The sequence below is a fragment of the Alexandromys fortis genome, unplaced genomic scaffold (assembly GCF_014885135.2).
Source record: "Alexandromys fortis isolate MF-2015 unplaced genomic scaffold, M_Fortis_MF-2015_v1.1 scaffold_181, whole genome shotgun sequence".
In the NCBI taxonomy this organism is placed as follows: domain Eukaryota; kingdom Metazoa; phylum Chordata; class Mammalia; order Rodentia; family Cricetidae; genus Alexandromys; species Alexandromys fortis.
In genome coordinates, this window is record NW_026068069.1 from 2,493,583 (window position 1) to 2,505,976 (window position 12,394).

The following is a 12,394-nucleotide window of genomic DNA, read 5'->3' on the forward strand; positions in this document are numbered from 1 at the left end:
GGCTGTGTGAGCAATGACGGAACAACATGTGCTGGTGTGGCTGAAAGACAACATACAGGAAGTTCTAGGGCATCACAAAGCTTTCGTCAGGAACTAATGATGTCAGAGATGCCTACCAAGATGTACCTACAAGAGTGCTGAGTAGTTTTATTTCTAAGAATTAGAATCAGAAGGGACCGCTGTATGGCTCAGCAGCTGTGTCATGTTAATCAGGCCTAAGGGTGCAGGCCTGTGATCCTGTTACAAGCCAGGATGAGGCAGGAGGACTGCAAGCTTTAGGCCAGCCCGGGATACTAAGTGAGCCTTTCTAAGACTGAGAGTAAAAAAAAGAGTTGGGGATCAGGCTAGTAATGAAGTGCTTACCAGTGTGTGTAAGGCCCAGGTTCAGTCTACACTACCCCCCAAAACAACAAAAAATGTACATGTTTACACATTTTTCTCAATTAAAGAGAGTAAAATGACTTAAAAACTTACAACAGGATAATAGTGATAACAGATTTATAAAATAAAACATGATTATGCAGAACCCAGCACCATGTAAGAAGCAGCGCTACAGTACGTGTCTGAGAGCCCTCGCACTGGGATGGAGCACAGATGACAGGATCACTGGCAAGGTGAATTGAAAAATTCCAAATTCAGTGACAGACCTGTCCCAGAAAATAATGTGGAGAACAGAGGAAGACCCCTTATGGTGACCTCCACATTCACATGCGCAAGTGCGCGCATGCGCACGCACACACCTGTGCACATACATACATACATACAAACATATGCAGACCCCAAATACACAAGAAACAAAGACGGACAGACAATTTTATAGCTGGGAGGACATTAATGAATGATGGAGGAAGGACATTGGTTAATAATAATAAAGAAACTGCCTTGGCCCATTTTATTGGTTAGAACATAGGTGGGTGGAGAAAACAGAAGAGAATTCTGGGAGAAAGAAACTTAGTGGAGGAGTCGCCATGATTCTCCCGCTCCAGACAGACGCAGGTTAAGATCCTCCCTGGTAAGCCAGCTCGTGGGCTACACAGAATATTAGAAATGGGTTAGAACAATATGTAAGAGCTAGCCAACAAGAGGCTACAGATAATGGGCCAGGCAGTGTTTGAAAGAATACAGTTTCCGTGTAATTATTTCTAGGCATAAGCTAGCCATGTGGGCGGCCGGGTGCCGGGGACGCAGCCCTGCCGCTCCTATCTCAACAAATGAAGTCTTCTAGAAAAGACAAAGAACACAAAGCCCACATCACTAATCCATCTGGATTCTCTTAAGAGAATGAGTACATGGGTAGACACACATAGACGAAAGATAAGCATCAACTACAAAAATCTGGCCTTAAGGGGCTTGTTTTCCCTTACGCCATACTGTGTTCTCAGAGCATGTCTTCCTACCCTGTACTGCCTTTCTCTACCGGATACCCTGTCAGTTTTACAACTGAACTGTGATTTGAAAGACAAACACCCTTACCTTGATAAAGCCCCAGATTCCCCCGGCAGGTGCCTCATCCTGGCCTCTAATAATTCTAGGATCTTCCTGCTCCTCGGGGAAAGTAATGGCTGATGTGGTTCCAGGTCCCGGTGCCAGAGATGTCATACTGGCTTGCTGAGTAATAGGGGCTGGCAGAATACCTAGTCAATGGCAAAACATTTAGTTGGGTCATTTATTCCACAAATGTTTTCCTATAAAAAGATGTATCATATGAGAAGCTCAAGACAAATCCACCCACAGAACTACTGAACACCTAAAGATGAAGTTATTAACTCAGACCTCTCTAAACAAGATGCAAAAATCCCTCAAGAGGTCTTTTCCCCTTTACACAGGTTTATACCAAGTGTCCAGAAAAACAACAAATACAAGCACACATGCACACACTCAGGTGTCTGTGTGTGTGCATGTTCCTGTTTGTCCTATTCAGCATCTGGATGACAGGTGGACTTCTAATCTCCTTAATCCATAAAAATAATTGAGTACTCAGCCCATCATTTAAAAAAAAAAAAAACAACAACAATCACCATACATACTCCATATACTTCCAAAGAAAAACTTGGACCCATTGGGGCTGGAGAGAAAGTCCGGCAGCTGATAGCACTCCTGCTATCAGCTCCTGCAGAGGACCCAGGTTCAACAGACACATTCGATGACTTCACAACAACCTGTAACTCCAGTGGCAGCCGATAAAACAACTTCCTGGCCTCCTAGACTGTCTGTATGCATGTGCGCATAGGACGGCCATACATACACTCACACACACTAAATAAATCTTTTTACAACACATGTAAACACACGTAAGCATGTAATGTCTATGCTCCGTAATAAATTTTTATTTGGAAAGATAGACAGGTCAACTTGGATACTAAATAATCAAAGCTGAAGTGCTCCTTGCCCTAAAACCATGAACAGGAGACAACAAAGACTGGGTCTTGATAATTTGTTTCCATAACCATACTACAGAAGGGGACTGAGGGAATGTAGTTGGCCTAAGAAAAGAAATGGCCTGGTATCACCACTTCTGGCTCATGGACTGGCTAGATAAAATGTACTCCCTAGGGAAGTTGGTTCTCTTGGATTACAACCTGCAGCCTATCAGTAAGTAACAAATATTAGCATGGAATATGAGAAGTCTTTCTCACACCTCAAATGTCAATCATACATGAATTTTTGTTTTTTGGTTTTTTTTTTGGATTTTCGAGACAGGGTTTCTCTGTAGCTTTTGGAGCCTGTCCTGGCACTAGCTCTTGTAGACCAGGCTGGCCTCGAACTCACAGAGATCCACCTGCCTCTGCCTCCCGAGTGCTGGGATTAAAGGCGTGCTCCACCACCGCCCGGCCTCATACATGAATTTTTATACCACACAAAAACCACACAGTAAGTTATACTATTTTTACTGTTAATAATTTAAGTGGCAAAAAGATGAGCGTGGGAAACTCTGGAAGTCAGAGAGAGCCTAGATCATGAATGTCGAGAAAGCAAAGCCCCAGGAGCAGGAGGTGCCCAAATCCACCCATAAACTAAAATCTTACTATACCATGCACCTCAATCAGTGTCTAGTAAACAAAGCACAGCCCAGCACAACTCAAAGCCGGCAAACGGCAATAAAACACCAAAGGCAGCTGAGTACTGAGGAAAGTAAGAGATCACCTGTGACTGGGGGTGCGGAGAAGGACGGCATCAGCGGTGTCTGGGGCGCTCTCCCGGCATGGCCCCTTGTGATGTCGTAAGCGGTACCGACAGAAAATCCTGATATAGGAGGACCCGAAGGGGGCGCAGATAAAAGCGCACCAGAGGCAGAAGTCGCAGGTGGGAAGGAGGATAAAGGCGGGCTGCTGAAGGCCATGGCAGGGGACGGAGACACGGAGGGTGGCACAGAAGTGCCACTCAGGGGAGCCGACGGAGCTGTAGACAGCGGCACAAAAGGAGGGGGTGCTGACGGCTGCACAGGGGGCAGGGATGGCTGAGGCGTGGAATAGGCATGTGGTGTCAGGGACTCCATCCCAGACACATTGGGAGATGAGAAGGAACTGGTTGCAGCTAGAAAAAAAAAAAAAAAAAAAAAAGGCAGAGAGGATAAACACACAAGGCTGAAAAAGCTTTTCATCTCGTTTTCAAACTTTCACTGCTTGGGAAATTCTTAATGTGGTAAGCCAAATCTTAATAATTAATTTTAAAGGTGTAATTTCCAAAGCATAACACTTGTACCTGAGTGCAGGCCCCGCGCTTATCCACCGGATAAACAGCGTAACTCGAGGATGGCACCGTCCAAGAGCAGACCTTCCTTTTCATTTTTGTTTCTTAGACAAGAAGGTCAGTTTTCAGCCCCGATTTGAACATAAAAACCTAGACACTAACACCTCGAAAAGATTAATCCCCATAAAGTCCTAGGACATCAGAGATGAGAACTCTGAAGGCCGCTAGGTCTGCAGTGACTATGAGCAGAGAGCAAGCCTGCTAGCAGCAAGCATCAGCCTCCTTGCTTGTTACAAGACTATTGCTGTGCTGTGCTTAAATTTAAAGGGCTACTTCTCTGAACACAGACAAGACTAGCAAAGCAGGAACAAACAGAGACCAGAGTCTTTCCCAGCTTCTCCAACCCAGCAGAGGTTAGGCACAACACCCACCTAAGTGAACCTCAGTGGAGGGCATGGTGGCGGCCAGGACGGCAGGGTTCAGGGGAGGGGTTCCAGGTGGAGTGGTCTCTATTCCACTTTCTTCCATCATCTTCCCTCAGTTACGGTGGCCTGCAAAGACAGAAAAACACGATAAGCTTGCACAGGGGTGGCAGCTCACATAGTTAGAGAACAATTAAGGATGATCAGAAAGAAGCAATCTGTCTGTAATCCTTATAATACAGCAATGTCTAGACGAAGGGTTTGTCACAGCTCCTCAGAGCTGGAGAGATGACCCATCAGGTGACAACAGTTGTGTTCCTGCAGGGGACCCGAGTTCAGATCCCAGTGCCCAATCAGACAGCTCCCGACTACCTGTGCGGCAGTTTCAGGCTATCTGACCCTCTTTTCTAGCTTCCAAAGGTACCCATACACATATCACACACACATGTGCGTACATACAGTATTTAAAAATAGGTTCTTTTGGTATCTGAAAAAAGACTCTTTAGTGCTGTATGATATTTTGATTGTGTTCTAACAAATAAAGCTTGCTTGGAGTCAGAGGGAGGATCCAGCCACTAGCTGACCAAAATTTAACCATTGAAGTTTGGAGGACTAGACAAATAAGGAGATAGGACATAGTAAGGTGGAGCTGAGAGAGGACCTCGGGCCCTTCTGGAGGAAGGAAGGGAAGAGGTAGGTGACTAGTGGCTGTTCCCCTGCTTCTCGGATCTTCCAGGTTCTTACCCCAATATCTGACTCCCGATTTTTTTTATTGATAAAGAATAACTAATTAAGGCTTTGGTATAGTCTTTGGGTCTTGTTCATTTCTGTGTGTAATTTATTTTGCAACAATTTTTATAACAAAGTTTAAATAAATTAAAAAACACTGCATGAAACTAATGCACAAATATCCTGTGACAAGTCCATACACATATTTTACAACTTGGAAATAATTTTATGGTAGCCATTTCATTAATGAAGCTATATATTTCAAATACTAGAGAGCCAAGCTAGTGTGGCCACTTGAAACCCGTTAAGAGTCACATGCCAATTTCAGTCAAATTGCTTAAAATGCAAACATCTAATTTAACTTTGAAACTCCACATCTTCCTTCACCAAACATTCTACGTGGCCTACTCTACTGACATTTCTTTTTAAGTGTTAAATTTGCTTGACTTTACAAATGCATAGTCTTCCCTCAATACATTCCATGTCGTCTATGCCTATTAACATGTTTTTAAAAATCAGGAAGTGTTCAGCTTTATAAACATGTTACCTTCCAGCCTCCTGGTCCACAGCAGCTTTATGAAATGCGATGGTGGGGCTCAGGGGTTAGAAGCTGACTGTAGAAAACAGACACAAGAAAGCAATGTCCTAAGAGATGATGATACACACCAACTGTAAGAAAACATCTCACAAATCAAATTGCTTCCCAAGCATTCAGCTATATACCTATAATCTGTGCGGCTCTCAGCCCTCATCAGAGAAGGTCTTTTTGCAATGGATGGCAGTTAACAGAGAGACTCGGAAGTACTGAAATCGCAGCAAGTAAGTTATGGGAGTGCTCTGCCCCAAAAGGACCAGCTAAGAAACACCCCTCCCACCGAGGCTCGGGAAGACTGTAAGTGCCAGCGCTTGAGCTGCTATGAAGCGGTGTCTTCTAGACAGGACGGGGCCATAAGACCTGCACAAAATCAAGCCAGTCAAATTCCCAGCCCTGATGGAAGAGAGGGTTGATGGCTGTGAGGGGAAGAGTTTGTTTGCTGCAGGGATATGTCCTGCAGTAGGTCTCATACCTACACACACAGGGGCGGGGGGACAGCACTATCTGGAGGAGGTGTGTGTGGCTGGGGTGGGTATGATTCTATAAAAAAATTACTAATCTTAAAATTCATCTTAAGTGTATGATAGTGTTAATCTTAGTCAACCTGACAGACACTGAATCACCTGGGTTACAGCCACTGAGCACGGCTGTGGGCATTATCTTGATTGTGTTTGTTGAAGTGGGAAGATGCCCACGTAAGGGGCATTGCCTGGTCAGGCTTCTACTGTAAAAATGGAAAATGGAGGTTTAGCAGCCCCAGGGTCATCTCATTTGTAAACTTCATCCTGGTTGATTGGAAACAATTCCAGTAACCACAGTAATTTGATTTCTAGAAGTAAATTAACTTGCTCTATAGAATATTGGCTACTCTGCCCTGCTGACCCCAGGAAAGACATTTATTGATCACCTGACATTCTTTCCATCACTGCTCACCATTCTCTAGTCAGAAGCTTTGCAACTCCCTGCCCCCGTCTCCTTCCTTCCTTCTAACTACCCCAGCGGGTAAGCTGGTGGTGGTCTCTGATTGGTGCAGAGACCCCTCCGCAGGCTTTTCTCCCTGAATAAGGATGGGCTGCACTGCCCTAAGTCTCATCCCCTGGCCTGTCTTTCCTTCTCGCTCAGCGTGCATTTGGTGAGCCCCGCAGATGATGTCTATGCAGGAGAACCTGAGAGGCAGAGTGGAATAAGCAGGGAGCAGGGCAGAGGCCGAGAAGATAAAGCGCTGGAATGTAGGAAACTTTGGACTATAATCCATCGGCTTAAGTCTCTCTGAATCTGGTAGGGCAATGTGTTGTACTCTGTCCAGGAGCAACACTGTCAAAGGGCAGTGCAGCCAGGCCATGCTGCAGAAAATGATGAGACGTGTAGGTTTAGCAGAAGTGTTTAGTCCCAGGGCAGATCACTGTGCTTTAATTTTATGTTTATAAATGGTTTGCCTGCATATCTGTGTACTATGTGGGTGGCTGGTACCCACATAAGCCAGAAAGAGGGTATCAGATCCCCTGGAACTAGAATTACAGTCAGTTGTTAGCCACCATAGGGGTATTGGGAATCGAACCTAGATCTTCTGGAAGAGCAGTGAGTACTCTTAACCACTGAGTCATCTTTCTAAACAAAAGGCAGACATATTTTTAGGAGACAGTAGACCTTCTAGGCCAGTAGTTTTCAACCTTCCTAATGCTGCAATCCTTTAATACAGTTCCTCTTGCTGTGGTGACCCCCAACCATAAAATTTTGTTGCTATGTAACTGTAAGTTTGCTACTGTTGGGAATAGTAGTGTAAATATCTCATACACCCAATGGTCTTAAGAGACCTTTGCAGGAGGGAGGGTTGTTTGGCCCCCAGGTTGAGAACCAGTGTTCTAGGCAGTTTAGAACAGTGTTGGCCCATGGTCATAAGGAGAGATGAATCAAGAGATCTTTCCAAACAATAAGCATGCTTCAAAAGGAGGACCACCCCTTTCCTTGAGGGGTCCTACTTAATAATGGAGCACCTTCAAAAGGACTGGGGCATCTCTTCAGATCCTCTGGAGAGGAACCAACAATATGATCTGAGGGAAAACTCCACTGAGCTGGAATTTCTGAGGGTCCATCTGGCTGAGGATCAGAAAGAAGGAGTTTCCAATGGGAAAATTCTACACAACTCACCCAAGGCTAAATCAGCCATTGGCCAGTGAGAAGTCAATGGATAAGGTCCCTGTTGGAATTGCTAGGACAGAACAGATTTAATTTGAGAAAATCCATGGAAGGGAGGTCTCTGGATTAGGAAAACAGACGGCTCACTGTTCACTTAGAGTAGGGATCAAAAGCAACCTTTGCCAGGGATGGTCCAAGACTGGTGAGTGAGAGACTGGACTAAGGCTGATCCTCACTATCTCTCTGACCAGCCACTGTCAAGGGCCTGAAGCGGGGGAGGGGGGGGAGGGAGCACAGCAGGAAACAAGTCTAAAATGCTGGTCACTGTAGTTGGAGGAGAATGCCATCACTTAACCAAAACAGAAACTTTCCCAACCGGTGTGACCAGGGCTACCAAGCAGCTGTAAGCATTCATTCATCAATCTCCCCGGCATCCTGATGTCATGTGACCTTCGAGCTCCTGCCTGGAAGTCTTCACCATGGTGGGCTATGCCCTTGAACTATGAAGCAGATGAGCCCTCTTCTCTCTGAAGTGGCTTTTACTGTCTGTTAGAGTGTTTTATACTACAGGAAAAGAAACTCAGACAGTACACAACCAACGCCAAATCAGCTCTTGATATTTTTCCTCATTTTACAAATGTTCAGCAAAAGTCTGTTGTTTGCCAAGCGCTGAAGCAAGCCTCTGGGAATATAGTGTTAAGCAAAATCTGGTCAACTTAAGAGACTCGTACAAGCCACAACCAAATAAAAGCACCAATATCCTACGATGAATTCAATACAGCAACAGCAATACACCCCGAGGCTGGATTCTATATCCAAGGCTGGATTCTCTGAAGCCAAGAACACTGTCGTTCTGGGCAGAAAAAAAGGTTCCAAGTGCAAGTCTGGAGAAGGATCCCAACTCAGAGATGAGCTCAGTTCTGAAGGATAAACCAAACTTCCATAAGCCAAGAAAAGAAAGAACTTAAACAAGGAAAGGGGAAGCTTCCAGAAGAAGAGTGAGCACACTGCAGGTATAAACGCTACGTGCGGCAAAAGGGAGTAAGACAGTCACAAAAACCCAGATGGCAGAACAAGACTGAGGGGCAGCCAGGGGCCCAGACGCCTGGCCTTCAAGACAGAGGTAAGGAGCTGGCCCTTCGATGAACAGAAAGGCGCTCGAGCTGGAGGAAGTATCTGTCTTTTTATTCCAACTCTTCTGAGTTTTTAAATCCAAAAGACAAAAACATAGTAGAGTATTCTATGCATTCGCAGTCACAGCCGCGTGCAGAAATCCACAGGAACCACTCTGCACATCTTCCCTGGACTCCAGCTATTGTTAGTTACCTGTGTGTGTACTAAGTGTGCACAGTTCTGTGAAGCTGAATCATGTGCAGACACCCACCATCGCCACAGTTAGGACACAGAACCACATCATCACTGCAAACGTCACATCCTTCCTCCAAACATAGAGCCAGCAACAAAACACTCCCTTGTTCTCTCATTTTCCTCCCTTCATAAAGGAAAATAACAAAATTATACCCCACGCAACTCCTAATGTTTGCCTTTTTTACACTCTGCACACAGAAAAGTGCCTGAGATTCGCTGAAGCTGTTCCACTTCCATTCTTTTTTTTTTTTTTTTTTTTTTTTTTTTTTTNTTTGGTTTTTCGAGACAGGATTTCTCTGTGGTTTTGGAGCCTGTCCTGGAACTAGCTCTTGTAGATCAGGCTGGTCTCGAACTCACTGAGATCCTCCTGCCTCTGCCTCCCAAGTGCTGGGATTAAAGACGTGCGCCACCACCGCCCGGCCTCCACTTCCATTCTTGATGAATGGCATTTCCACCTCACAGACGTCAGCCCATCCACCACCCACTGGAAGACTCAGGCTGATCCCAGTCACTGACAATCCCTATTTGTGTCCTGAACAGTCCTTTGGGCCGGGGTCACAGCTCAGTGGTGAAATGCTTGCCTAGCAAATGCAAGTGCCCTGAATTCAACCTCCAATACCATGGGGGAGGGAAGATTAAAAAAAAAAATTTAAAAAAAGGATTCCTTTGGCTGAAATATGTATACTGGACCACTGGGCAGAGAGAGCACTCAGGGGTACAGAAAAGTTCAAATAAGTCTGTCAATATCCTACACTACAGATAATCATAACCTCATATTCCCTAGGGTTCCCATGACAACTTCTGGTTGTCACAGGGTACTGCTCATATTAAGTGGTGGCTCAAATTCCCATAATGCACATCTCACAACCCACAAGAATCGTATGTCCCCAGACATCCATAGTGCCAGGCTGAGACTCTGTAGCCTAAACTAAGGTGATGATAAGAAAGGAGCCAGACTTGAGAAACACTTAGGGGGTAAGACTCTGTGAGTGCCCATAAAGGAAGCGTGGAGAGGCATGGGTTTACACAGTCAGTCAGATGAATGGCGGTGTCAACAGGTAGGACAGAAAGCTCTGCAGGAGGCTAAGGACATTTACATGTCTTGGGGTGGGGTCATAAAGGGCTTCCTTCCCCTCTAACTCAGCAGGGTCAAGTTCCTTGAAACACCTGAGTAGAGACACCAACTAGGTCTGGAGTTCACAAACCACAAACCGCAAGTGTCACCGATGTACCAGCAGTTTCTGAGGCCGCGCTCCGCACTATCTCTGCCAAGAAGGGCATACCAAGATAAAGGGACGACGACTACTTACCACCAAACCTTCTTCCAGCCATGTGGCCCACGTGCAGAAAATAAAACCCAGCAGAATGACAGAGAGAAAGGAGGACACCGTGGCACCCAGAGGCCAGCATTTCGAAGCAGGAAAGGACGACAGCACTACGTACTGCAGAGAAGCCAGGAGGGATGCTGTGGACGATTCCCTGGGTTTGCTTAAACTACGGATGTTCTCAGAGCTTTCCCCAAAGGTGGGAGACTAGGGGACGGCTAGGATCAAACTGAGGAGGAGTGGGAACAAACGAGAACCTGCCCACCAAAGTCTGGCTGAGAAGAGAGGAAGAACAAGGCAGCCAAGAGGCTAACTCTAGCCATATTCCCTACCTGGACAAAGTCAGATAACCTGAGAGAAAGGCTCCTCCACCAACTGCATCACTTGCTACCACCGTTCCTTCATCCCTTAATTTGTCACTCATATTCTTGTGGTAGGAGCTATCTACCCCCTGCCACAGCCAGGTCCTATTTAAAGATGACCCCGATCTCTCAGCAATTGCATGGGCAAAAGAGTTCACCTGAGATACACGATCAATTTCTTTCGGCCCTTAAAAGCTTTCCTGTTAGAGGAATGACTTGAATGCGATGCTAAAATAAACTTCGCAAACATGAGCATACCCTCTTAAATAAAGAAAAAAAAAGAAGCCTGCTAGGATAAACAACACAGAAACATCAAAAGTCGACTGAGCTTTTGAGGAACAAAAAGTAGTCCAAATGCATCAACGTTACGGGAAAAGAGATGGAAAGAGCTTGGAAGATTCGTCCTCAGGCTCTGCTCAAACTGCTCTTCGAATCTGCTTGCACCTACTCAGGTCTGCTTTTAGAAAATAGACGATTACTGCTAGGAGATAAGAGAGTGTGGACTTTTGATAGATTCAGAGCATTCGAAGCTATTCCTATTGATCTTATTGATGCCCTCGGTTTGCCTCGAATACCACCAGCCGGAGGTCAGCAGTCTGTCACTCTGTGTGGAGGCCAAAAATAAACTTCCCTAAACACTCACTGATTCAAGCAGTACTCACACAGCACTGGAGTGCCAAAAAGTGTCAGGATCGCGTCAAAGCTGCCTCCCAAATAAACTACTGTGACAGGAACTCTTGGACGTGAGATCCTGCCATTTAGGAAGTAAGCAATCCTGCAAAGCTGGCCGAAGCGGGTCCGGGGTGACGGGCCCTGCAGGACGGCGCTGGACACTCGCGGGGATCCCAGGAGCAGACGCTGCATCCCACCGGGACGAGTGGCCTGGGCAGTGGGCAGCCTGTGCCACGTCTGCAGGCCGGGCTGGCCGGGCGAAGGTCCGCGGGCCTGGCCACCCGTGCACGAGGGCGAAGGTGCAGGCCCGGGAGCCGGGATCAGGGGCCGGAGCGACACGGCGGGAAGGACCCGGCTCGCCCGCCGCCTGTCCCCGCCGCCCGGAGCCCCCCACACTCCGCCGCCGGCCGGCCCGCCCACCTGGGACTCGCCCGCGGTCCGTCGCCGCCGCTCCGCTCCGCGCGGGTCACCGCCAGGCCCGCGCTCACCTGGCTCCGAGCGAGCGCCTTTGCGGAAGCTGCACACGCGGATCGGGGTCGGGATCCGGGTGTCCGGCGCGGAGATCCGGCTCAGAGAGGACGAGGACGACCAGGGCAGCGCGCGTCCGGCGCCAAGATGGCCTCCGCACCGCCCCGCTGCCACGTCGCCGCCACGCCCCGCCACGCCCCTCGGCCGGCCTCCGCCGCGCCGCCGCACACCCACCCAGAACCGGCCCGGGTGCACGCCCGTCCTTCGGCCCCACCTCCCGGCAAGGCAGGGATCAAAGCTTTCCACGTCGCAGAGGTTGCCCTCCCGAGAGAGGTACTGGGCACCAGTAGGGTGGCAAGTTACTTGCCGATTTTCTTCCTAAGTAATGCATATTATTTTATTTATTTTTTTTAAAAACCTAGATCCGGGAGCCACTTCCTTATTTTATAGGCACCTGAAACAGTTCCCACGACGTTTGTTAAAGAAACCAATGAATGAAAAAGTGTAAAAGGAAGAAAGGAAAAAAGAAGAAAAGGAAAGGAAAAGAAAAGAAAAAGAAAGAATTTTACAGTCAGACATCCTAATTTGGATCTAAAAACCCTTTGCTCTGCAGCATCCCCTTGTAAG

The 12,394-nt window shown here is 47.0% G+C and overlaps 1 protein-coding gene across 5 annotated transcripts in view; it reads right to left on the reverse strand.

Annotated features, from left to right (window-relative positions):
- The window catches only part of Prrc1 (proline rich coiled-coil 1), a 30,596-nt gene extending 18,663 nt beyond the window's left edge, over positions 1–11,933 (reverse strand). Inside the window, exons 1-5 of one of the 5 annotated variants that reach the window (XM_050120891.1) lie at positions 11,788–11,933; positions 5,389–5,455; positions 4,122–4,241; positions 3,145–3,534; positions 1,474–1,634 (exon numbers count right to left, since the gene is read on the reverse strand). In XM_050120891.1, coding sequence (XP_049976848.1) covers positions 1,474–1,634; positions 3,145–3,534; positions 4,122–4,221 — 651 coding nt within the window. In that variant the 5' untranslated portion in view covers positions 4,222–4,241; positions 5,389–5,455; positions 11,788–11,933. Of the gene's footprint in view, positions 1–1,473; positions 1,635–3,144; positions 3,535–4,121; positions 4,242–5,388; positions 5,456–11,289; positions 11,661–11,719 lie in introns of those variants that run through there. The other 4 variants (XM_050120894.1, XM_050120896.1, XM_050120893.1 and 1 more) reach the window with 4 other exon arrangements.
- Positions 11,934–12,394: the final 461 nt, after the last annotated feature.